Source organism: Eubalaena glacialis, chromosome 9, assembly GCF_028564815.1.
Source record: "Eubalaena glacialis isolate mEubGla1 chromosome 9, mEubGla1.1.hap2.+ XY, whole genome shotgun sequence".
Lineage (NCBI taxonomy): Eukaryota > Metazoa > Chordata > Mammalia > Artiodactyla > Balaenidae > Eubalaena > Eubalaena glacialis.
Genome location: NC_083724.1, coordinates 9,960,032 through 9,987,148, shown reverse-complemented (window position 1 = coordinate 9,987,148; position 27,117 = coordinate 9,960,032). Strand labels below are relative to the sequence as shown.

The following is a 27,117-nucleotide window of genomic DNA, read 5'->3' as shown; positions in this document are numbered from 1 at the left end:
TGCAGTGTTACCGTTTTCCACCACCACTGACTTCTTAAACGACAGTTGATGGGCAGTTACTTCATTTACCTTGCATTTTCAAAGACCTGGAATTCCCTCCAGCTCCTTCTCTGATGCCAAGGAGTCCCAGGCAGAAGATTGGCTGCCTGCCTCGTGGAGTTCCTTAGACCCGTTCCAGCACACAGACGCGGATGTCAGGGCGGTGTGGGAAAGCCGTGGGCACCTCCATCCCTGCGGCTGCAGAAAGAGCACACCGGCTTTTCCTGTGGGCAGGGAGAGACAAGAGGCAGAAATTATTGGTGACAGTCATGGTCTTTCAGGAGAGCCGTGACCCGCCCCCCGGGTGCTGTAGACAGGTGCCTAGGCCGGGGTCCCCACCAGAAGGGACCCCGGTGACGGCCAGGTTTTCTGAGTCTGCTCCTGCTACTGGTCCATTTACCCTCACTCGTCACTATAGTCACACTGATGGTTTCCATGGAAAAGGAGTGGAGAAAACGCCAGATCACAAGGGGGTTTGAAGTGTCACAATTGTGAATAAGAGCAAATGTGAAGCAGCATTTTTCCAGCCGTTTAAAAGGATGACTTGATCTGTATTTTCAGATGCAGCCCTTTGATCTCTTGGGAATCACCATCAAATCTCTGGCAGAAATTGAAAAAGAGGTAAGCAAGCTTCCCAGAGTGGGACAGGTGGGGGGCCTGGGTCATCACTCACTCGACCCAGGGTCTCCCATCCCCATTAGGGTTTGTGTTCCAGGAACAGGAGGGACCTAGGTGTGGGGTGACCCTCTGAGAAAAATACTTTCATTTCACTCAAGTTTATTTCTGAGAAAAAGAAACTCACTTTTAATGTGTATATTACTTAAAGTAATGAGAGAAGATTTTACATGATACACGGAACAATCAGTTCTGCTTCATTTTTTTAAAAATGTCATGGCGTAAAGAAGGTAGAGGTTGGGGACGTGGGTGCAGAGTTGGTTTTTCCTCCTTCTGTTTTATTATTTGCCACCAGTAGGAGTTTGGGGAAATGTCAGAGGCTCTTCGTGATTTAGAGGAAGGATCATGGTACATTCCATCGTGCTTGATAAGCCAGACCCCACTTGGCAGCCTGTTTTGAAAGAGTTTGGATGTTTTCCTAATAAAAAAGAAAGAAATCCAGGATTGGAGCACATGTGACAACTCCGAAGAAAGAGAGTTGAGATAATGGAATCAAGCTAGAGGTCAGATCTGCCGGTGGTCTCCCCACTTTCATAAGACAGCGTTAGCGTGTGTGTCGTCTTTCACATGTAGACGGTTGTTAAGCGGTCACATGCTTGCAGCCAGCTCTCCTCTGAGAGGCACATTTGTCTCAAAGATGGAAATGGTAGAACCATTTCAATATTCTCAGTTCCTCTGGGTTTTCTGTTGTGTACCCAGCTTGCAGAAGCAGGTTGCATTATTGAAAGATGGCTGAAATCAAGGAAAATTGAATCAATGTAGTACAACAAATTTCTAAACCTGTCATAGCAAAAACAAGACAAAAAAGTCCCCTTTTGTCTTTGATTTTCAGTAAATGATAAAAACCAACGTGATTGTCATCTATAGATTTTGGGGGGTGGGGGTAAACTTAGGAAAAAGAATGTCTGGCTACCACACCAGAAATATACATGTGCATGGAGCCCCAGGTCAGCCCTGCTCAAAATTGAGGCGGCCATCCGCTTACAGACTGCCTTTGCTTGGGGTCCCACACAGAGTGGCGCCAGCGAGCCTATGTGGAACGCCTTTGCCGGGACCTGCTCTGGCTGCAGGCAGTGAAGCAGGGCCACGCGTGGCCTGTGACCTTTCAGGATGGACAAGGTCACACAGACCTTAAGGGGCGCACTTGGGGGTCCGGTGGTCACGCCCCCTCTCTGCTTAAAGCCAGGATAACAGTAGAAGCTGTCTCACGAACAGTAAATGGATAGATGTGTGAAGCACTGCGGACAGCAATTGCTCATCGCCCTGGGTAGGCGGGGTGGGTGGTGAGTGCCAGAGGCGGGGCAGCTGTGAATGTCGCCCCTTCTCTCCCCGCCCATCCTCTTGGGCTGTAACCAGAGCCCCGTTCATTTAAGCACCTGCTACATGCTCCTCTCTGGGCCTGGGCTTTACCTCCGTCATCACCGATTCTCACCCCAAGTTGACCAGGTGGCATTGTTCCTCCCCATTTCATGGGGCAGAAGTTGAGACTGAGCGGTGAAATAGTAATAATAATAATACCCAAGACAAGATTGAGATCTAGCGTGTCATACTCCAAATCCGCCCCGTTACGACGTAAAGTCTGTTGCTCCCTGTCCTCTGATGGGGCTGATGGTGACAGTGGTACCTGGGAGGCCCGTCGACCTGGGTTCTGACCCCAGCCGGGCCTTCAGGCTACCAGGACGCGGTGAAATAGGAGAGAGCCCAGTGCAGAGCCAGTACCTGTGGTGGAAACCACCCTAAGTTCTCTTAATTCTCTTCCCCACTAAAGGGCCAAAAATGTGTTTGGTTTGAATGCGTCGTCTTGATGTCAGGTGCTCTGAACAGAGCCTGGCGGGGCAGAATCCTCAGTTCCTCCACTTAACCTTTCTGAGCCTCAGTTTCCCCTTCTGTAAAATCAGGATAGTAATAAAAGTGCCCTGCAGCATTTATGGGTTTGACCGAGACAGTCATGGAAGTGGCTTAGAGCAGCACCTGCTGTGGCTACTACCCGGTTAGCTATCAACGGCTGCCGTCATGGTCATTGTTACTACTGTTCCCCTGGTCCACAGGAAGCGGGGAGAGTCGGTGTAAGTCTGTCCTGTTGCAGCCTGGCGAGCTGCCCTCTTGCTGGTGGCGGAGCAGAGACAGCCCCGTTGACCAAGCTTGGCTTGCTTCCTTGTTTTCAGTGATGAGTTAAAAACACATGTCTGTGTTCTCTGTTGAAAGAAATTAGAGTTAAAGAAAATGTAGGGAAACGGGGAGAGGTTAGAAACGCTAAATAGGGTGTAAAACCATCACAAATACCACTGCAGTCAAGGATGCTGTGGAGATTTTCATTTAATCTGAGGATTTAAAAGTTACTTCCACCAGCCATCCACGTGCATTTAATGGTGATTAGTATATTGACATCTACACACTTTGGTGAATGGGCTCCTCCTTCTGCAACAAGGTCAGAGGATTTTCTCCGTAAATAAACTGGAACTTGCCCCTTTTAGCCGCTGAACTCAGCATAGCTCCAAGGGTTGGAGGCCGAGGAGAAGCTTTGCCCACGGCCCCCTGGCCTCACACTCGGACTCCGTGGGTTGGCCCTGAGCAGCTGGGGGTCCCCCTAGTCGGGATGATTTTGCCCCTTTCCATTCCCAGTCTGGCTGCCCTGGTGGGGGCGGGGGGATGTGCTTGGGGAGGGGTCTTGGGGCAGGGGTGCTCCACTGGGGGTTTGCTTTGCTCACATTTACACTATCAAGCCAAGCGCCCTCCCCCAAGAAGGCGGGAGACTTCAGGGCTGCCCATGACCTGCACTGTCCCGTTGCCCATCCTGAACACCCCCTTGGATCTCACCTGGGATTCCCAAGCAGCTGGGAGAGCCCAGCATCAGTGGGGGCTGCTTTGTCTGGGGCAGGCGCTCCCCTCCCTTATCCGTCCATGCCCCCTGGGAGAGGTGGTGTCACCCCAGCTCACAGCAGAAACCTGGGCTTGGGTGACCCCGGCTGTAAAGGAAGTGAGAGTGCTCGCCCCTGAAGGCAGCATGCTGCCTCCCGTCCAGGACTGGCGTGGGCTCGCTCTCCTGCCAACTTGAACGTTACTCACCCTGCCCTGCCTGGGGGATGCTTCTGAATTTTAGCCTGCGTGCACCTTGTCACCACCATCTAGCCTCCGGACAGGTCACCCCCTGAACAAGCCCCATCACCCCATCAGCCTTGAGCTTGGTGATTAGGGACCCGAGGGATCACCAACAGCCAGCCCAGGAGTGCTGCCCCAGCGGCCCTCATCACAGCGCGGACCCGCCGTGAACTGAGTAACAGATGCAAAGAGATGAGGTGCCGCCTCCCCCCGGTGGGTGACAGTGCACCTCCAGCCCGCCAGCCCGAGAATCTGACGAGCTCAAGCAGGAGTGTGCCGCTCGGCCCGCCAGCCGGAAGGTGGGACGAGGCTCGCTGGCGGTGTGGGCCGGAGCCGCCTGCCGCGTGGGTGTGTAGATACCGGGTGTCCGCGGGGATGTTTGTGGACAGTGTAGACAGTGGAGGCAACACGGCATAGTGGAGGGACACAGTTTCCAAGTCGAGACCCCCGGGGTAGCATGCCAAATGTGCCACCTAGGCTGGACCCTGGGGCAAGTCCCCTGGCCTCCCCCTCCTCAGGTTGGCGTGCAGGCCCAGGGATCCCACCCTGGCCGGAGCGCTGGTCCCAAGGCTGCTGCTGTGGCACTGACGGGAGGCCCCGGCAGTCGTGTACGCAGCACCTAGTTACATTTCCTGAAAGGCCCCCAAGGAAGGTCATGATTAAAATCAGTGCCCATGCCGTCCGGCAGATTTGGGGGAAAAAATTCTTCAGACGCGCTCAGGTGGCATGGGCTGTTGAAGCGAAAAAGCCAAGGTTGTAAACCAATTTCCGCTGTGAAGCTGTCCCTCTCCTGGTCCCCAGCGCTGAGCCCAGCCTCCTTGCTGCCCGACCCCGCCCTCTAGCAGCCACATCCCCTGCCATCCATGTCCTTCCGAGGCTCAGAGCAGGGGCTTTGCCGTGTACATTACCCCGAGGCAGGAGAGTGTGTGTTTGCTCACCTCTCCTCCGCCCTGGGAGGCGACCGGGGAGCAGCCAGTGGCAGCTGTCGGCAGCAAAGGCCGGGGGGTGCTTTCTGGCCCTGACCTGGCCCCCTTGCCCTGGGGAGCAGCCGTCTGGCTCTGCAGGAGGGTGACCGTGACCCCAGAGGGCTGTGTCCCAGTGAAGCCCTTATTGTCCTCCCTGTTGCCCAAACAAAAGGTTCTCTCTGTTCAAGAGTCAGGAAAAGTGTTATTTCGCAGCCGACCCCGTGATGAAGCATCTTCTCTCGGAGTGAGAAGATGGGCATATAGATATTCTCTGTCTCTGCCGCTCTTTATTTCCCTTGTAAGCAGTCACCCTATTTCTCCATCTGATGGATGCCCCATTGCAGCCAGGGTGAGAGCTCCCCAGCTCCTCAGTTCGGGCAGCAGCTTCTAAAATAATTCCTGTGTCTCGGTTACCTTTCCTGCAGCCTGTTTATCCTCCCTCCCCGCCCACTACCCCACCGTCCCTCGTGGCCCGTCCATCCCCAGCCTCGCCTCCCTCACAGACTGCCCTGTCCCTTGTCTCACGAGTGGTGGCCAGGAGACAGTGGCCTCGACTGTAGATTCCATGCCGCGTGCATAACACTGCAAGCCTCTAAAAATAGGAGCCGACAATTCCTGTGATTGAAACGGCATCCAGAGTGCCTTCCAGACCCGCACACAAAGCCCTTTCCCCACCTGCTGCCGACCTTCCATGGAAAACCACAATGCTCACCCTGCCTTCTGTGGGCACCACACTCAAAAACGTGGCAAGGGAGCGTCATTAGCCCACCACACTTCCTGGTGGAGCAAACAGCCTCCATTTTCACTCGACTTTAAGGCTGAAAGACAAGGGAGAGTCTAATTAGTAAAGGGACGATCTGATATTAATCACTCCTTTAAAACTGACAAGGGAGGCAGTTCATTTAACCACTTAATTGCTACAGGTTTTTATGGGCTGCTGTTTGCAGACGTATTTAATGAAGAAATTATAAATCTAAAGGAGCTTAAAATTTTAATTTTATACCTAAATATTTTCCTTGTTCTTATGTTTGTAGTCAATCCTCAAGAGTGTAGTCACGTGGAATGTTCTTTAAATGAACATATTTGCTAACTGGCGTGATTTCAGTTTTTAAAACATTGGTTCCAGCAATTAGGCATTTTTTTCAGTTCCCAAATGACTGGAGAAATTCGTCTTGATTATAATTGCTCTTAGCCACGCATATCTAATTTGTGTCTTTTTAAGTGTTAATTAGTAAACAGTTTGAGCTGACATCTTTATGTGTTTGTGTATTGAAAAATGGGGCTTATTGCTTATTTAGCTTGGGGCAGATTACACTAGCATTTACGTCACGACATTGAGGTGAAATTAATGGAAACACATTTGGCATTGCGAGGTAAAAAGAATTTTTGAATCCAACTTCTGTACATCCACTTTGCATGGACTTCTGCAAGCCCTTCCAATATATGAGATTAGAGTGGATTTGGGATCTGCATTGTGCAGGAGGAAAGTGAGGCAGAAGATTTTTGTATCAGTAATGAAATGGCAGAGTCCAATTTTATAAAAGCAAAATGTTCATATCCCAGCACAATTGTTCATTCTTTCTACTTTTGGAAAGCTTTCATTGTGCTTATCAATGTTAAAAAGAATTTTGTAGAGGGAGATGTTGCAAAATGTGTGATCTCTTTGCACCATCTAGTGGTCAGGTCTTAAACTGCAACAGGAAATAAGGTGTTTTCTATCTGTGAGACTTAGTGTTTTCAACACCCAGAATGTTTTCTTCTTTCTTTTGCAGTCAGGAAGCTGATATGTTTCGGGAAAGAAATTTGCTTACTTCATTTATTAAATAAAAGTTAGTTAATTAAATAGAAGTTAACCTTTCTTATATATTGTTCCGCTCCCCTTTTTTATATTGTTCAAAGACATAGAGCTGCCACCAAATTCTTACAGAGCTATCAAACTGAGTTGAGATAATTTCAGCCAAAAACAAAGGAACCTAATGAATTAGTTTAATGGATAGCCATTCCAAGCGCATAAAAGAAGTGTTAGGCTTCTTTTGAAATGTGGGAAGTAGCCTGGGGACCTCCACTTCTTGGACTCTTCAGGAGTCTGACCACAGCTTGGGAACCACTATTTGATGCCACAGACGAGATTAGTTCTCTCCCCATAAATTGTGGCAGACATCCTGGGCAGTTTGTCATCTTAAGCAGCTACCCTGCCGATCAGAATCGATTTTTTAATATTTAGTGTTTTCTTTCCGAGTGCAAAGGTTGTGCGTGTTTATTAAAATGCAAACATTACAGAAACATGTCAAAGATGAGAGTCCCCCGTGGTCCACTCCTGGGAGAGACACACATACACACACACGTGTGAAACAAAGATCACAGGAGTTCAACACTGGACATAATATTCTGTATTTTGCTTTCACACAGACCGGTGTATCTTGCACAACCTCCCATGTCATTTCACACAGATCTACCTCATTCTTTTTAATGACTACATGTGGTTCCCTTTTATGATTATGTCATAATTTATTTAAGCAATCCACTATTGATTGACTTTTGAGTTGTTTCCAATTATTTGCTATTACACCGGTGCAGTGTATATTTCCTTGTACGTGTGTCTTTGCTCCCTGGGTGTTTCTTTAGAAGAATGCATGGTATTACCATTTTGCCTTCCAAAAAGAGTGTGCCCATTTAAACCTCCCCTCCCCCATCCTGTGGTGTGTGAGGGGGTACCTGTTTCCCACATCCTCACTATAGCTAAGCATCACTGGTATTTAAAGGTGAACATCTTTTCATATGTTTATTGGCCATTTGTATTTCTTTTGTGAATCTCTTCTGTTTGTGCCCTTTGCCCAGTTTTTTCTATTGGCTTATTTAGCTTCTTTCATTCATTTTTGAGTTCTTTATGTTCTTTGCAACAACCTTCTTTCTGTCCTGTTTTCAAACACACACACACACTCAACCAGTGGCTTTTCAGCTTGTTAAAGATGTGTTCTGCTATACAATGGTTTTTAATTTTTTCATGGGCAATTTTGTCTTTGTTTTAATGTTTTATTTTTGACTTCATGTCCTACTTAGAAGATTATAAAAATATTCGCGCATATTTTTTCATACCCTTTGTTTTAATATATTAAAATATTAAATACTTTTCAACTACTGAATCCATCTGAAGTTTATTAGAAGGTAAGATCTAGAACCAGCTTTATTTTATCCTAAAGTGTTAGCCAGTTTTCACAACGGTGTTTACTTTCTTCAGTGAGTTTTCAGTGTTACTCTTATCGGACAGTTCCATCTGTAAGTGGATCAATGGACATTTTTCTTGACTCTGTTCATCTCTGTTCTTTTTATATGATTGCCACACTGCTTTGAATCTGATAGCTTTATAATCAACTTTATTATATGATAAGGTTAGTTCTCCCGTCTGCCCCACCTCAATTTTTCTAATTATATTCACATGATTATTCTTCCAGCTGAACTTGAGAATCTTTTCAGGGGGAGAAACTCCGTTCTAGATGTTTATTGTGACTGCACTGAGCATATAGATTAATAGAGGAACAATTGGTGAAAAGCCTCCACCCAGGTCTTTGTTTCTGTCGCTCAGCAGAGTGGAAGGGCGTTCTTTGTGGAGAGCTTGCACCCTTCTTTGTAGGTTATTCCTAGGTGTTTGATGTTTTCATGGCTCTCGTGAACAGGATCTTTTCTTCCATTATATTTTCTGTCATTTATGTATCAAAGAGCTGTTGACTTTTGCATCATTTTGTGGGCTGGCTCTCCCACTGACTTCTTCTATTGTTTCGGACGGTTTTTCAGTTGCTTTTCTTCAGTTTTGCAGGCCGGAGTTTATGTCATCTGCAAATACCAACACCGCCTCCTCCTGTCCCTCTTCCTGTGCCTTCGCCTGGCACTGCGGCCAGCTCGGTCAGGTCACTGGGCCGCTTTGTCTGGACGGAAGTTTCTAGTTTCTATACTAACCCATAATGCTGCATTTTGGCCTGCTGCATATAGACATATCTTTTTTTTTATTATCATGTTAAAGAATTAGCCATCTATTTCTATTTTCCTAAATGTTTTTATCAGGATTAGATGGTAGCTTTTGATAAATGTCTGTTAATCATCCATTGAGATGATCATATTTTTCCTCTGCAGGAATATTAATACAGTAGATTACATTAATAGAGTTCCTAATTCTGAGAGTCTGCGTTCCCCCTCCCCCCCCCACCCTCTTTGGTTCTGTCGGCAGCGGTGTCGCCAAGCAGCAGCCGCCACCCAGGTCACCAGGTCGCTCCTGCAGCGGCCCAGGGCGTTCATCATATAAATGAGGGAGCCAGGCTGAGCCAGAGCTGATGTTGGGTGGACAGAATTACCTGCCCTGGATACTGTCATGAGTTGTAAACCGGGGTATGCAGAACTGAGGTCAAGATGAATATTCGGTCTTTTGAAGTCCATCATAAAAGGATTTTTCTGTCATTTTCTGTCCTTTTGGGAACTCTCATCCCCCAAGTTTGAAAGTAATACCACCCCCCCCCCACCAGTTGAACTCTTAGAAGGTTGCCTGGCATGTAGGTAAAAAAATGAGCAGAAAGATAAAGAATGGGTAGGGCACCTTCCCAGAGTGACCCCACGGCTTCTCCTTTTCCGCTCAGAAATCAGTGCCAGAATGCAGCATTGTTTGAAATATTATCCACAAATAACCTAGGAGAGGGAAAATACAAATATCCATTTTTTAGGTGACATTCAGATGAATTCTGACATGCTGACTCACTGAGGGGTGAGCCCCCATGGCTCTTTGCCAACAGAACCAGTGTTTATTCAGCCGCAAAGGCGTCCGTCAGCCCCCAGCCCTGCCCAGAGCCCCATGCCGACACCACTGGCTGGACCCGCAGGTACCCGCTGGGCCCCCAGCCTTGCAGCTTGGGAGGGGCCAGGAGAAGTAAGCTTGTTATTAATCACGCAGCAGTCCTGGTGCCACCACAGAATGTGCTTTCCCCCATTTTCCTTAAAATGCTTGGCCTTCTCTGTCTTCCATGTTTCTACTTTTAAGAGTCATGGGTGCAAGAAATATTTCACTTTCTTGCTTTGTCCCCATGTGCCCACACAAAATGCACTCACAGTGATAAAATGGCAGTTGACACTCTGGTTGGGCAGTTCGTAGGGAATGGTGGGGACTGCGGCAAACTGGAAAGCACGCCTCTCTCTAAAGGAAGCAGCCTCCATTCACCTGTGTGAGGCTAAGGGTTGGGGTGCAAGAATGAAGGTCCAAAATTGCCATAGCCCCCTATTTGTTTTATAAAATCTGGAAAAATGTTGGCATTGTATGCAAGGTCTCTTCAACTTTTCAATGTTTATAACTATATTTAAACACCACATAGGCCACCAGTGTGTGAACCTCTAGCTTGCCCATGTCTGTGCATGGAGATACAAACACAGATCACATGTTGACTCATAATTTCACCATTCACAGGCGTGATGTGGACAAGCCCTGGGGTCAGCACTTTGCCTTCATGAGTTAAATACCACTGATTAGGGGCCATCACACCATCACGCTCAGAGGCTGTGGTAATTCAGAGGACCCAGGGCTGGACCGACACACTGCTGCTTCCAAACACTGAAGACCAGAATGACCTCCCCCTGCCTGAGAACTGAGTCCCTAAGCTAGCTGTCTTCTCTCCTTTGCATTGAGCTGTCCCCAGAGCCTGATCTGTCCCTTCACTCACCTATCCATCCACCCGTCCATCCATCCACCTGTGTCTCCATCCACTCATTCATCCACCCATTCACCTCCCCCCTCCCCACATCCTGTACCATCCGTCCATCCATCCATCATTCATTCATTCATTTATTCATCTATTCTGGGCCACAGCCTCTACGAGCCTCTGAAGCTACAGAAATGTCTGAGGCCCCGTCCCGACCCTGCACTTAAGGAGGAAATGGAAAGTGATGTGGGGCTCTGGAAGCTAGTGATTAATCCTCCCTGGAGGAGGACGAATGTCCCAGAGGGAGTAGCATTCGGAAAGGCACAAAGGTGTGGTGCTTGACAGGAAGAGGGAGGGGAGATCTGAGAAGCCATGTGTGGGGAAAGGTCTGTGCAGAAACCTTTGACGCCTCACTCTCAGAGCAGGGGCTGGGGCTCCGCCCGGGTGGGGACGTGGGAGTCACTTCACCGCTCTTTGATGCTCTGTCGGTTCCTAGGTGGAGGTGCTCCTGAACTGAGGGTGCCCTGAGAGTGGGGGGCTCTCGCGGCGCTGAGCCCAGGGCAGCAGGCCGTATAGGGTGCTAGTGGGTGTCACCATCCCCCCCGGGAGTCCCCGGCTTAGAGCAGGAAAGGGGGAGGGGGTGCTGATGAGGGTTGATGAAAATGACCTGGGTGCCCCGGAGTCAAAAGAGGTAAGGCCTGAATCGGCACGTGGTCCATGCATTCATCCGGCAGCCGTGCCCCGTGCCCAGACAGACGCGGTGCCTGCTCCTGGAGCAGGTGGGTCGTGAGGGGTCCTTTTTCAGCCCCTCATTTAGGGTGGGACTGAGCAGTGGGACCGGGCGGGGCTCAGGGGTTCTGACTCGGGGGTTGCTGCTCTCGGGTCAGAGCTGAGGAGCCCAACGGGAAAGCCGGAAGGGAAACACAGAAGAGGCTTCCCGGGAGGGTCGCACCGACCCCGCTGTGGGCTTGTTGTGGGACCCTCCTGCTTCCCGACCCCGGTGGCCTCGGTCAGGCTACTCCCCTCTCTGAGCCCCGCTGTGCTCGCGTGGGAAGGACAGCAGTACCAGCTTCACTGGGCGTGAGGATTCTGTCCCCGACCCTGGCTTGGGACTTGGCGGCTCCTGCCCCTCCTGTCCCCTTATTAGTGACCACAGGGCTCATGGGCTGTAGTCCAGGAGCCCTGACCTCCAGGCCCAGCTGTGGGCTCTCAGCAAGTGAGGGGATGAACAAGGCATCTCCCCAGCTCGGGGGTATTTCAGGACCCCCCGCCCCAGGTCTGGGGGGCTGTCCTGGCTTCCCTTCATCCCCCGGGCCCCAGTCTGCACGTGACAGCCCTTCTCTGGACAGAGCCCTTGTACGGGCTTGTCAACCCCAGGGCCTCCCCATTTCATCCAGTTTTTTGGATGTCTCTGTGGAACCATGATCCAAGTATGAAACGAGCACTCCTGTGGGAAGAAATGAGGAGACTCAGACCACAGAGTGTCCCCTCCTCAGGCTCGTCCCTGCCCCTCTGGTCCTCAGTGGCCCTTTTGATAGCTTGAAGGGGTGGAGTATTCAAATCAGCTGGACGGGCCCTCCCAGCACACGGAGGAGGCCTGCGCCGTGGCACGGGGGGCCCCTTAGGGCCCACTCCTCACAGTGGCACCTGCCCCTTTCCTCTCCAGGGGTACCCGAGATCCAGCAGCCAGGCAGATGGGAGGACACAGAGTCCTCGTGTGAGGAGAGGAAGCTTCCCGGAGCTGAAATTCCCAGAGGGGATGAACCCGGGGTGACACAGCAGGTGTCATGGCATGGCCCATGGGGCCAGGACAGATACCAGGACAGGCTTGGGAAAGGCAGGCTGTGGGGACGGCCGGGGCCACTGCTCAGAACCTCACCCACCGCCCGTCTGCCCTGGGGAGCCGCCGTGACTGTCACTCCAGCCCTGAGCCAGACTTCAAGTTGGCTGGTGTCTTGTTCCTTTACTTCCCCCTACCTGTCCTCACCTGGCCAGGGCCCTGAGGCCCAGCCTGGGCTCCTTCAGACCCGCTCTTGCCACATCCTTCCAGGCCCTTCTGTGACCCCACCTGCCCCCCATTTCGGAATTCCACCCGTATGAGAGGTGCGTGTAGACACCGGTCCTGAGGCTGGTTGCCCCACCAGCATTGTGCCTGTCCCCGCCCCTCGCTCCACTGTGGGCCTCATCCAGCCCTCGGGGACCTTGGGAAGTTTGATCCTTCCCTGAGCCTCAGCTTCCACATCTCAAAATTCGAGTTCTAAAAACAATCCCTTACTGCTGTTTCTTGTCTGGAGCCCTCTTGTTGATTTGATAGTTGCAAGACCCAGGGAGGGAAGGGTGGGAGGGTGTATGCTTGCCTTTACTTCTTTCCCCTCTATTTTATTTAGCAAAAGGTTTCAGGTAGTGGTTCTCTATCTGCTTAACCATTAAAGTCTGTTGGATGCTTTTAAGAAATGCTGATGCCTGCCCTGCCCTCACCCCACCCCAACCCCAGGCAGGGCCCAGGCAGCACTGGCTTTGGTTCAAACCCTTGATTCTGATGCACACGGAGGATTGCTTTTTCACTCTCAAGAGTGGGTGGGGGGTTTGATCACCCTCTTTCTGCCATGAGGCTGGGGCTAGAGTGACTTGGCCTCCCCAGTGCAGCTGGAAACCAAGGTCGGCATCTCCCACCGCCCGGATGCTGGCCTCACCGTGACAAAAGGCTCTTGGAATCTGGGAATCGCGTGCCGTGGCTCGAGAGGTCTGATACGTTGGTGGCAGGGTCTTCTGCCAGGGGCCCACCATCCCTAGCCCAGGGAAGCCCCGCAGAGCCCCCTGACAGCGACGTCTCTTTCCTGGACTTCCTGCTGCTGTGATAATGGCCTATGCCCACCAGAGGGCGCTGTGGCCAGGGCCGGGCGCCGCTCGGCTGGGCTCAGCTCTGCGAACCAAAATGCTTTTTAATTGAAAATTTTTTTAATTCAAAAAGGATTTGCTGTTTGTACGCGAGTGCAGGTTTTCCTCATGCAGGAGGCTAATGTCCTGAGTCAACAGATCCGGGCCCAAATCCACCTTCAAAGGTACTCAGTGTTTGCCCAAGGGAGTGAAAGGGCTTCCAGAAGCAGCCCTAGTCTCTTGGGCAAACACTTTGGGGCCAGCAATCCCAGGCAGAGGACAGCGTCTGTGGGAAGGGTTATCCACGGCCTAAGGGGGATTATGACGGGGGACATATGTTGAAATTTCATTTGGGGAGTTAGAGAAAACAAGAGGTGCTTTTCTCCAGCCAAGATAACCTACAAAGGGAAGAATCTCAAGGGCAGGGGCGGGCGGACAGCAATCTGTGCGGCGGGTCCCTGGCCCCCTCCTGGGGTGGCGACGAACTCGGGGCCCTGAGTCAGGAGGAGGCGCCGTGTGTACTCCTGATTCTCCCCCCGCCCCCGAGGGTGAGAGAAACAGGAGTTTAGCAGTTTGTCCTTGAAGACCCTTCTATACCCCCCACCCCGCAGTGACCGTGTCCCTACCCCTGGCCACAAAGACTGGCCTCCGACCCCCCACCAGGGCCCTTCCACCCTGGCCTGCCCACCTGCGCCCCCTCGTCCCCCCGCTGTCCCGCCATCGGGAGCGCCCTTTCCGGGCCCACGCCGGCAGCGTCCAGGTCTGCGGCCCCGTTCCAGGCCGGCTCTGGACGTCTGGGAGCGCGGGCTTCCGTCTCCCTCCACACGCTCTCTGTGGCCAGACCCCAACTAAACAAGGAGGCCTCGCTGCCCTGGGCGACCCCGCCACCCTGGGAGCCGGACACAGCAAACACTCTGGAAGAGCAGAGGTGGCACAGCCCACAGCTGTCTCCCCAGCGCGTGACGGGGCCCCTGCAGGGCGCCTGGCGCTGGGCTCGCTCCCTCACCTCTGCTGCGGCCCCAGGTGGGCGTCTCCCAGGCAAGGCCTCAAAGCAGCCAAAGCGAGGCCCCCCCACCAGCCTCCTCCCCACCCTCTTCCCCAGCCCCTCTTCAGCAGCCCCTCAGCCCTGATGCCTCTGGTCTCCTCTCTGCTCACTGCCATCCACATCTGCTCCCGCATCTCACTGATTGGGCCACGGAACCGACCCACAGCATCAGGTCACCTGGGAGCTGGTTGACGGTGCAGAATCTCAGGCCCCACCCCAGACCTACTGAGTCAGGACCTGCGTGTGTTAAAGGCTGATCAGCCTGCTGTTAACAGCCTCTTCAGAGCAGGGTGCCACCCTCTCCCCACGCCTGAGAGAGACCACACTCGCCTGTCCACGTCAGCACTGCTCTCTTGAACCTTTGCCCACCCAGAACTGCCCCTGCTAAGATCACCATGTGGTTTTAACTACCGTGCCCCCAGCCTGTGCAGCTCAGGCACTGCTGCCCTCCTCCCTGGCCCCTGGGTCCATCGTCAGGGCTGGTTTCCTCCTCCCTTGCTGGCCCCAAGTGCCAGGCCCATCCTCTTGTCTTCCGACCCTGGGTGCTTTTCTCAAAACAGCTCCACACCTGTAACTCCAGATACCCTGCCCCCCAAGTGCTTCCACTTCCCATCCCTTTATTCCTGGTTCCATATGTCTCCAGCCGGGCTTGTGGCACCCCTGGGTGCTCCTCAGGGACCATCCTCGGCCATTGGCAGAAATGCTCTTATGCTCTCTCCCCCAAGCTGCTTTCGTCCTGTGTTGCCCACTTGGGTTAAAGGCCCCGGTGTGCCTATGTCCATCCCCTGCCACTCTTGTAGGGCTCTCACCTGGCCCCAGCGGCCAGCACGGGGGCAGGGAATGTGATGGGTGCCGATGGAGCCGTGATGCGCCTGAGCAGCCACCAGGTGGCGGTATTGTCCCAAACTTTGCCCGAAGGCCTGGTCCGGGGCTGCACTGCTCCTCCATCCTCCTGGGAGCTGGAGTCCCCAGGCCATGGTCATTAGCGGGAAAGTGGGGCTACTTTAATGGGCTCCCCCACGTAGCCAACAGATGTGCAGTGAGTGCTTGCCTGGTGCTGGGGCAGGCGGGCCTTTAACCTGCCGCACCTCGTCCTACCTTCACAATAGGCCCCGGGAGTAGAGATCATCACGCCACCTTTTTTATCGAGGTATAATTGACATATAACATTGTATTAGTTGTGGGTGTACAACATGTTTCAGTATTTGTATATATTGCAAAGTGATCATCATCATAAGTGTGGTTAATATCCCTCATCATACACAGTATCAATTTTTTGACTTCTGATGAGAACTTTTAAGATTTAGCAACTGTCAAAGATGCAATACAGTATTAATAACTGTAGTCACTAGGCTGTATGTCCCCCCCGCATGGCGTAATTATTTCGTGACTAGAAGTTTGTGCCTTTTGACTCCCTTCACCCGTTTCGCGCACCCCACCCCACCGCTGCCTGTGGCAACCACCCATCTGCTCTCTGCACGGTGAGCTTGGTTTTGTAGTTGCTGTTGTTGCTGTGTTTTAGAGTCCGCATGTAAGTGAGATCAGACGGTGTTTGTCTTTCTCTGTCTGACTTATTTCATTTAGCATAATGCCCTCAAGGTCCATCCGTGTTGTCACAAAGGCAAGATTTCATTCTTTTATTTTTTATTTATTTTAAAAAAATTTTTATTGAAGTATAGTTGATTTACAATGTTGTGTTTCAGGTGTACAGGAAAGGGATTCAGTTATGTATGTGTGTATATATACACATACATACATATATTCTTTTTCAGATTCTTTTCTCTTATAGGTTATTACAAAATATTGAGTATATTTTGCTGTGCTATACAGTAGGTCCTTGTTGGTTATCTATATTATATATAGCAGTGTGTATATGTTAATCCCAAACTCCTAGTTTATCCCTCCCCCCTGCTTTTCCTTTGGTAACCATAAATCTGTTTTCTATGTCTGTGGGTCTATTTGTTTTGTATATAAGTTCATTTGTATCATTTTTTTTAGATTCCACATGTAAGCGATATCATATGATATTTGTCTTTCTCTGTCGGATTTACTTCACTTAGTATGATCATCTCTAGCTCCATCCATGTTGCTGCAAATGGCATTATTTCATTCCTTTTTATGGCTGAGTAGTATTCTATTGTGTGTGTGTGTGTGTGTGTGTGTGTGTGTGTGTGTGTGTGTGTGTATATATATATATATACATCTCACATCTTCTTCATTCATTCCTCTGTTGATGGACGTTTAGGTTGCTTCCATGTCTTGGCTATTGTAAATAGTGCTACAGTGAACATTTGGGGTGCATGTATCTTTCCAAATTATGGTTTTCTCCAGATATATGCCCAGGAGTGGGATTGCAGGATCATATAGTAGCTCTATTCTTAGTGGGTTTTTTTGGTTTCTTTTTTTAAAATTTATTTATTTATTTATTTATGGCTGCGTTGGGTCTTTGTTGCTGCACGCGGGCTTTCTCTAGTTGTGGCGAGCGGAGCCTACTCTTCGTTGTGGTGCACGGGCTTCTCATTGTCGTGGCTTTTCTTGTTGTGGAGCACGGGCTCTAGGCGCACGGGCTTCAGTAGTTGTGGCACGCGGGCTCAGTAGTTGTGGCTCGCGGGCTCCAGAGCACAGGCTCAGTAGTCATGGCACACAGGCTTAGTTGCTCCGTGGCATGTGGAATCTTCCCAGATCAGGGCTCGAACCCATGTCCCCTGCATTGGCAGGCGGATTCTTAACCACTGTGCCACCAGGGAAGTCCTATTCTTAGTTTTTTAAGGAACCTCCGTACTGTTCTCCATAGTGGTTACACCAGTTTACATTCCCACCAACACTGTAGGAGGGTTCCTTTTTCTCCACAGCCTCTCCAGCACTTATTATTCATAGACTTTTTGATGATGGCCATTCTGACCAGTGTGAGGTGATACCTCATTGTAGTTTAGATCCGCATTTCTGTATTAACGATGTTGAGCATCTTTTCATGTGCCTTTTGGCCATCTGTTATGTCTTCTTTGGAGAAATGTCTATTTAGATCTTCTGCCCATTTTTTGATTGGGTTGTTTGGGCTTTTTTGATATTGAGCTGTATGAGCTGTTTGCATGTTTTGGAGATTAATCCCTTGTCAGTCACATCATTTGCGAGTATATTCTCCCATTCCATATGTTGTTTATGGTTTCCTTTGCTGTGCAAAAACTTTTAAGTTTAATGAGGTCCCAGTTATTTATTTTTGTTCTTATTTCCATTACTCTAGGAGATGGATCCAAAAAGATATTGCTACGATTTATGTCAGAGAGTGTTCTGCCTATGTTTTCCTATAGGAGTTTTATAGTATCTGGTTTTACAGCTAGGTCTTTAATCCACTTTGAGTTTATTTTTGTGTATGATGTTAGAGAATGTTCTAATTTCATTCTTTTACATGTAGCTGTCTAGTTTTCCCAGCACCGCTTATTGAAGAGACTGTCTTTTCTCTGTTGTATGTTCTTGCCTCCTTTGTTGTAGATTGATTGACCATAATTGCATGGGTTTATTTCTGGGCTTTCTATCCTGTTCCATTGATCTATATATCTTTTTTTGTGCCAGTACCATACTGTTTTAATTACTGTAGCTTTGTAGTATAGTCTGAAGTCAGGGAGCCTGATTCCTCCAGCTTCATTTTTCTTTCTCAAGATTGCTTTGGCTATGCAGAGTCTTTTGTGTTTCCATACAAATTTTAAGGATTTTTCTTGTTCTAGTTCTGTGAAAATGCTGTTGGTAATTTGATAGGGACTACACTGAATCTGTAGATTGCCTTGGGTAGTGTAGTTATTTTGACAATATTGATTCTTCCAATCCAAGAACACAGTGTATCTTTCCATCTGTTTCTGTCATCTTCAATTTCTTTCATCAGCATCTTATAGTTTTTGGAGTACGGATCTTTTGCCTCCTTAGGTAATTTTATTCCTAGGTGTTTTATTCTTTTTGATGCGATGGTAAATGGGATTGTTTCCTTAATTTCTCTTCCTGATCTTTCATTGTTAGTGTGTAGAAATGCAACAGATTTCTGTGTGTTAATTTTGTATCCTGCAACTTTACTGAATTCATTGATGAGCTCTAGTACTTTTCTGGTAGCGTCTTCAGGATTTTCTATGTATAGTATCATGTCATCTGCAAACAACGATAGGTTTACTTCTTTTCCAGTTTGGATTCTTTTTATTTCTTTTTCTTCTCTGATTGCTGTGGCTAGGACTTCCAAAACTATATTGAATAAAAGTGACGAGAGTGGACATCCTTGTTTTGTTCCTGATCTTAGAGGAAATGCTTTCAGCTTTTCACCATTGAGTATGATGTTAGCTGTGGGTTTGTCGTATAGGGCCTTTATTATGTTGAGATAGGTTCCCTCTATGCCCACTTTCTGGAGAGTTTTTATCACAAACGGATGTTGAATTTTATCAAAAGTTTTCCCTGCATCTATTGAGATGATCATATGGCTTTTATCCTTCAATTTGTTAATGTGGTGTATCACATTGATTGATTGACTTACAGATGTTGAAAAATCCTTGCATCCCTGGGATAAATCCCACTTGATCATGGTGTATGATCGTTTTAATGTATTGTTGGAGTCAATTTGCTGGTATTTTGTTGAGGATTTTTGCATCTGTGTTCATCAGTGATATTGTAATTTTCTTTTTTTGTGGTATCTTTGTCTGGTTTTGATATCAGGATGATGGTGGCATCATAGAATGAGTTCAGAAGTGTTCCTTCCTCTGCAATTTTTTTGGAATAGTTTGAGAAGGACAGGTGTCAACTCTTCTCTAAATGTTTGATAGAATTCGCCTGTGAAGACATCTGGTCCTGGACTTTTGTTTGTTGGGAGTTTTTTAATCACAGATTCAATTTCAGTACTTGTAAATTGGTCTGTTCATATTTTGTTTCTTCCTGGATCAGTCTTGGGAAGTTGTACCTTTCTAAGAATTTGTCCATTTCTTCCAGGTTGTCCATTTTACTGGCATATAGTTGCTTGTAGTAGTCTCTTATGGGCCTTTGTATTTCTGTGTCAGTTGTTACTTCTCTTTTTTCATTTCTGATTTTATTGATTTGGGCCCTCTCCCTTTTTTTCTTGATGAGTCTGGCTAAAGGCTTATCAATTTTGCTTCATTCTTCAAAGAACCAGCTTTTAGTTTCATTGAAGATTTCATTCTTTTTTTTTTAAATCGCTGAGGAATATTCTACTGTATATGTACCACATTTTCTTTATCCATTCATCCATCGATGGACACTTAGGTTGGTCCATATCTTGACTATTGTAAATAATGCTGCTGTGAACACGGGGGTACGTAGAACTTTTTGAATTAGTGTTTTCCTTTTCTTGAGGTAAATTCCCAGAAGTGAATCATATGACAGTTCTATTTTTAGTTTTTTGAGGAACCTCCATACTGTTCTCCATAGTGACTGTACCAATTTACATTCCCACCAACAGTGCACGAGGGTTCCCTTTTCTCCACATCCTCGCCAACACTTATTTCTTGATGTGACCCCTCTTTAGAGATGAGTTCACTGAGGCTCAGAGGAGGAAAGACCTGCCTGAGGTCACTCTGCAACGTCTTGACGCCCCTTCTGTTTGTAGGGACCACAGTCCTATCACCAGTGTCACCTGGTCCCTGTAGCTGCTCAAGGCTGCTCACCTCTGCTGCTCGCACGGGCCAGCCAGGGCCAGCCCAGGCCTCGCCCCCTCACCCAGCGGCAGCCTGGATCTGTGTCTGTCCTGGGTCGGCCTCCGGGACCACTGGCAGGGTGGCTGAGGACGCAGTGCTGCAGTGGTAGTCTGCTGGCTGCCTCGGCCTCCCCACCATTTCCCCTTGGGAGGAGTAAAACCCTCCAGAAGCTCTGCTTCCCCTCATTCCTAGAACGATCCCTAAAGCCCCTCAGCCCATAGCTGTGCTCCTTGCTCTGCGTGGCCCTCAGAACTGCCTCCTTGCCGCAGGCAGCTCACTTTGGGGGTTGGGAGAGCATTTGGAGCCCACGGCTGCGGCTAGGGTCTGCACCCTACTGGGTGGGCACCCAGCGGTCACCCTCCTGCTGGGACGGTTCCACGTCACCTTCCTGGCAGCCCCCTGCTGGCGTCCCCGAGGCGACAGCTTCAGGTAGTGGCTGAGTTCAGTCAGGCAGCTCAACTTTGCTTTATGTAGGGAAGCCTGTTTTATGGCAATTCTACTGCTAAAAAGTTTTAAAATATATTTTAAATGTTTAACGACCACTGACCTAATCTAAGCAACTCATTTCTAAGACCCATGGACCCAAGTAGCTGCCCTGCGTGGTGTCCAGGCCATTCCTGCAGCCCTGCTACCCAGCCCCACAGCCTCAGGCCTGGCCCTTCTGCCCGGCGGGCACTCCTCACCTGCGCCCCCTCTTCTGCCTGGCATGCCCTGCCCAACATTTGGATGTTGAAACCCTGCCTGGCCTCAAGGTGAACCACAGGTGTCCCCACCCCTTCTCTAAATTTCCGCCAGACTCGGAACCAACCTTCTGTCATTTCCGTGAGCCAGGGTCAGGTAGGTAGGCTCGGGTCTCAAGCGGGAGGGTTGAGCTCAGGTTCGGGCCGGCAGCAGGGCGGGCTGGGCACAGGTAGGTACACTCTGCCAGCGCCCGCCCTGGCCCAGGCTCATGGAGCCCCAGGTCCATCACATGCGAGGAAGTGCCTGGGAGCTCAGTGCGGAGCGCGCTTCGGGCTGTGGGGTGGCGCCCCTTCCCTGCATCCCATGTCAGCCGGTGTTTGTCTTCAGGTCAGGAAGCGCTGAGCAAAGCAGCAAGTCCAGGGGTCCCCCAAGCCTGGTGGCTGCGGCTAGCCCAGGTCAGGTCTGGGATGGAGCCCCAGCTCTGTCCCTTCCCATCCGTGGGACTCCTCCAGCAGCAGGAGCGTGGGGACCATCCCCCGGGGGGCGGCAGGGCGCATGCGGGCAGCTGTGTGTGTCCGCCGCAGGCACCGCGGCTTTGGGTGCTACTGGTGCCGAGACCTCACCTTTCAGGGGGTGGGCAGGGACCGGAAGGCACCAGCTGTCACAAACTAGACAGCCACCTGCAGCACCAAAGGCGTCTCCCCCCGCCCGCCATGCACGTGCACAGCTCACGCCTGCGGTACGTGTGCACGTGCAGAGGGCCGCCCTTCTCGTGTCCTCGGGGCCTCCGCCTGCCTGTCCGAGGCCGTGGGGGGGGGGGGTCTTCTCTGCTGTCCTCGCGCCCTGACTGTGCTGCTCTGCCTCCTCCCCCTGCAGTACGAGTACAGCTTCCGCACGGAGCAGAGCGCCGCCGCCCGGCTCCCGCCCAGCCCCACCCGGTGCCAGCAGATCCCCCAGTCCTGAGGGGCCGCCTGCGGGGAGAAGATGCATTGCCCAGACTACTGAGCGCCCCCTCGCCCGGTCCCTCCCGCCGCCCACCCACACTGCCCCGCTTGGCGCTTCTGGGAGACTCTGGGCAGCTGAGCTGTTACCTCCTCGGTCATCGGCGTGCCTGATGTGACACCCCGCTCCCCTGGGGATGCTGTTCATAATCTCAACTAATTTGTGTGTGCTGTAGTGACCAGTGGCTCCTACCATGTCTATGTGATGACCAGTTGTCCTGCGAACAACCCTACCCACCACGGGAGTCACCCCGAGGGCCCTGGACAGTTGTTCTGGCCGCCCAGTGACGCCACCGGCTCCCTGCTTTCCGGACTGTCGCCACCACTAAGCCACTGCTTCCTCCCAGAAGACCCTGAGGGGCTGGCGGCTTCGCACAGGGCCCTCCAGGGCTGGCGGACCGCCCCAGACCCATGGGACACATCGCTCATGCCAACGGCATCAAGTGCCCGAGAATTTCACAGGGACCCTAAGGAAACATGGGAGGAGGACGCCAGTGGGTCCCCACGTGGACCCGGGCCCGCCTCCCTGCCCGCTGTGGACAACCTCGGACTCGCCCCTCAATTCACACACTGGATGCCCTGAGGTCAGGGACAGCCATCCCCCAGCCACTGGCCCAGAGAGGACTTGCCTTCCCGGTGAGACGGCCGTGTGGCCAGGTGCTTGCTTGGATGTGAGTTTTGCTGCCAGGACGCTGGGCTCACCCACCTCACACCTTCATCCCCACAAAGGGCTCATCTCTGCAGTGCCCACGTGCCAACAACAGCTCCAACTGCCCGGCCCGGTGCTCTGACCGTGACCAGGCCGTGGGTGAAGAGGCTCTGTGAGCCCGTGCCCAGGGACGTGGACACGCGGTCACCCAGCTTCTCAGAGCCAGGCTGTGTCTTGGTGGCCTCTGCTAACAGGAACAGTTGTTTTGAAAAGTCCCTCTGACCCAGGTCACCAAACTGGGGCCAGAACTGACATTGCTGCCGCGAGTGGCCAGTGGCCTTGCTGGCATTCCCCACAGTGCCGGCTGGGACTGGGTGCCAGTCCCATGGGTGCCATGGGAACGGGGCCGCTGTCCTCCCTGGAGGCTCGGTCCTCACCCTGTGGCTGCCTTGTCTGGCCGTTAGAATTTGTCCTAACTCCCCAGAACTTGGTATCTCACATCTTGGGGGGGTCACCAGATGGTTGGCGCTTTGGACGTGAGGTTCGATGTGTGTCTGGTCGCTGGCGTAGGAAGGCAGCCTAGGAGAGCCACTGCCCAGCCAGGGACAGCCCCTCCTCCCTGCAGTTCCTAGGGTGGCACAGGGCTGGCTGGGGCGCAGCAGGAACTGGCCAGCAGTTAGGAGCCGCCGCCTCTGGCTGAGAAGTGAGGCCGGGGCAAAACGTCCCTCACATACCTGCATCAGCCCCACCATCCCCAGGCCCTCCCCTCTTCCCCCACGGCTGCCCCTTGATCTTCATTTCGATACCTCCTGATTTCTGTGCGTTAGAGATGTACTCACCTCTCCCCACTGTCCCCGAGACCTGAGGACATCCCCGGTGGGGCTGGCCTTCCCACGTGGCCAGGTGGTAGGAAAAGGCAGTTAGTTGGTGGAACCCGCCAGGGCCCGGGAGGCACGGGATGGAAAGTCCCCGCGAGGACCCTTTGGGATCGGTGCTTACCCAGGACAGAGCCGATGAACCGGTCTCAATTGTACCCACTGAAATGAGCGGGCTGTTTCTGGGGAATTGGGGGAGCCCCGTGGGGCCCAGAGAACCTGTGTCTGCTGCTGCCGTTTGGACGGGCGTGGCTGGTCTGAAACCAGCAGAGGGGTGACGTCTCCGCTCACCTCTGTCCGGCTGTGTTGGCTCGCGGGCTCTGTCCTTGCACCTCTCCTCACACCCCAGCTGTGGGATCGTCTCCAACAGGTAACACCCCACAGCCTTTCTCCCTTGACTGAGAACCAAGCACTTTGGCAGCTCCGATGGGCCCTAGGAGGTCCAAAGACAGCCACGTGGGATCCCCTGTCAGGGAGCAAGAGGGCAGTGAGGGTGGGGTTGGGGAGAGGAGCCGCCAGCCCCCCGCCAGCCCTGGGCCATCCTGCAGTTCTGGGACAGGCAGAGCAAGGCAGGGCTGCAAGGCCTCCGGGAAGAGGGCAAACCTCTGTGGACTCAGGCAAGCTGGAGAGGCCTCCACAATGTTCCAGACTTGGTCTGGGTCTAACAGTGACTGTGAACATCGCCATGACGGCAGCTTAAGACAATGAAGCAGTGACAGTGTTAAGGAGAAGTTGGCGTCCGTGGTAGATTTTAGGCTGCTCCAAACTCTGCATCTTTCCTTCTGAGGTGGGTGCCCACGCGCCCCGCCTGCCCCGTGTGGACGTGGAGCTCGCTCACCTCGGGACCGAGCCACCTCTGTTTCTTTCTGGGACGGTGCTTTTTTTCACAAACCCTCTGGCCACGTGGGGAGGGAAGGCAGGGGTTCTCTCGGAGACGTGAAGGGCAGCAGCCTCCATCCTTCCTGGAAGGACTGACCAGAGCACAGCATCCCCTGCTGCCTTCTCTTTCCCCCTGAACGTTCCAAGTCTCTCTCCAAAGGCCTTGGAAACAGCACAACGGTGATAAGGAGCAAGCAGTTGACTCCAAGTTCACTTGCAAATTTATAACAAGGCTTTTTCCACCCAAGTCTGGGAACTGATACCAGCCACAGCCTCCACTCGGAGGGATGAGCACCCCGGTGGCAGGGAGAAATAGCAGGTTAGGCCCCCGCCCTAGCTCCCCAGAGGGCCACCCTGCTGGGAGGCTCTGATGGCCACCACCTGCCCCCGTGTCCTTCAGAAGGCGGGGGACGAGGAGGACCAACACGTACAAAGCACCTACTCTTTGCCAGGCGCTAGGCTGGCACTTGAAGCACATTTTCTCCTGTCACCACCCCTCCCCCCACCAAAAAAACAAATACTCTGAAGCATATGCTGTTTGCTCCTGGTTCCAGATGAAGAAGCTGAGACATGTCCGCAGGCGCAAAGCTGGTAAGTGGCAGAGGCAGGATCTGGCCCCAGAGCCCCCGGTGCCAGCTGTCCCATCACGAGCACCTGCCTCCAGTCCAGTAATGGGTTCCCAGCTGTCACTGGACCTGCTGGTGTGACAGTGTCTCGCCGAGCATGGGGCGAGAGCTGGGTGCAGTCCCGGGGCTGTGGGCTGCCCATCACCGTTTACAGGGGTCCCAGCCCGCAGCTCCCCTGAGAGCTGGTGAGCCCAAGGGTGAGGACACAGAGAGGCCTTGATGGCAGCCCCGTGCCTGCCGGGCTCACAAAAGCCGAGCTCGCCTCCCCAGGGCCTGGAGGGGCCGGGTGCCCACTCTCACCACGCCCCCGGGGTGGCCAGCTTTCTTCACCTGTTGCGACCGTTCTGGCGGGGCCTGTCACCACCAGAAGACAGGCCTCAGGCAGGTGGCTATGTCACTAGCTTAGGAACAATGTCCTACCGCGTGTATTTATTTGAGGTGACTCTAGTACTTGGCAAAGGGAAGTTTCACTGTGTGATTGTCTTCTTAATATAATTTGTTAAATAAACGTTTGTTTTAACCTTTCCCCAGCTCGCTGCTGTCTCTGAGGCACCAAGATCGGCGTCCCTCAGGGGATGCTCTGGGCTCCAGCTCTCTCTCCAGCTCATCCCGGCTGCTGGCTGGATTGGCCAGCACCCTGGCCTTCCAGCCTTCTAGAAAGAGCTGGTGGGTTTCTTTGCCCCCATTTAGCTTAGATGACCTGGTGACAAGCCAGAAGGATCCAAGAGGAGCGAAGAAAGCCCTGCCATTCTCTGGCAACAGCCCTCTGGAATGCTTCTGGAGGGAGAAAACACCAGTTTCCATAAAAGCATGTGAAACGCGTGCATTTTAACGGGTCGCCAGCAAGGAATGCAGAGGGGCGCTTCCATCTCCGGCTCGCCCCGACCCTTGTCTGTGCCGGGCCGGGGCCGTCTGGCTGCCGGGAGTCGGGGGACATGCAACCACGTGGCTTCAGCGCTGGTGGTTTTGTCCTGTCTCCACTGCTCACCTGCTGGCAATATGCCACCCCAAATGCCAGGGAGGGGCTGCCAGCCCTGGACGCACACAGGCTCCTTGTGAGCACACGACTGGTCAGGTTTCACCACCATAGCTCTTTACCTTCTTCATAAGTGACTTTGCATTTTGGGGCTGGACACCCGAGTCTGAGCCATCACTGCCTCCAGGCCTGTTCATGCCAGACTCAGGCGAGAATCGGGTGACCCTTAGCTCTCATCTCATTAGGACCATGAAAGTCCCCAAAAGGGTACTGGCACCTCCAGCCCAGGCCCCCACCTCTGGCATCCCTCAGGTCATTTTCCCCACAGTGGGAGAGGGAGAACAGCCCAGAGAATTCTACGAGAAACCCATGAAGAACACTCGACATGGAGTTTGAAGAGTCCCTCCTAGTGCCGGGTCACCAAGGAAGTACACGTAGTAGCCTTTGACATCCAAGACACAGCATCTATTTGCTGGAGGCCTCAAGCACTGCTCGGGGGTCGCTGGAGGGAAGCATCTCACACACGGGCCTTTGGGCAGCAAGAAATTGAAGTCCACACTCTACAGCCTGGGCCAGGGTGGGCTTAGTGGCCAGACCCAAAGGACACTCGGACCCCAAAGCAGAACACAGCCTAGCCTCAAAGGGGCCAGAGCAGGCAACACCTGTTTCTCCTCTGTCTCACCCACACTGCCTCGTCTGTCTCTGTCTGGGCGTCTTCTTGCTTCTCGTTCTCTCACACCCTGGCCCTCCCTCTCCCGTGCTCTGTGCACCAGCATATGTGGCACACGCACGCTCACATGGCCACCCAAGTTCGCACGTTCTCAGTTCACAAGACCCAGAGACAAGAGTCCCAAGACAGACTCTGATTGGCTGCCTGGGTCAGGTGACCCCCTTCTGCCCCTAGCAGCTCTGGCCCTGGTGGAAGGGGGAGCGTGTGATCACAAGGCATCTGGAGCAGGTGTAGGTTTAGACCCTCTAGAGGCATCTGCTACAGAGGGGGGGGTGAGGCTGTAGGCAGAGGGGTGGGACACCTCCCTGGAGAGATGGAGGAGCCCTCCACCACTCTGTGACGAGGGGGGAGGACAGTGAGGTGGGTGGAGCACCATTCGTCCATCCACACATCCACCCGACCGTCCAAGCCGTGTTGTATGAGCACCTTCCACATGCAGGCCCGGAGCCGGGCACTGGGGACTCAGCAATGACTGACACCACTGACGTCCCTGTCCTCGTGAAGCCGACGGTCTAGCCCATCCCACTCCACCCCACACACACACCCCCCAGCCATGTCTCTCCTACTCTCCCTACTTCTGCCTGCTATTTCCCACCATAACTGGCTCATCCCTAAAACTCTAGAGGCTCCCTGAGCCCCACCCT

General features: G+C 52.2%; 1 protein-coding gene across 1 annotated transcript in view; it reads left to right on the top strand.

Annotated features, from left to right (window-relative positions):
* The window catches only part of LOC133097265 (multivesicular body subunit 12B-like), an 87,677-nt gene extending 65,627 nt beyond the window's left edge, over positions 1–22,050 (top strand). Inside the window, exons 4-5 of the mRNA XM_061199167.1 lie at positions 601–660; positions 21,614–22,050. Of these exons, the coding sequence (XP_061055150.1) occupies positions 601–660; positions 21,614–21,700 (147 nt within the window). The 3' untranslated portion in view covers positions 21,701–22,050. The remainder of the gene's footprint in view (positions 1–600; positions 661–21,613) is intronic.
* The last annotated feature ends 5,067 nt before the right edge of the window (positions 22,051–27,117 follow it).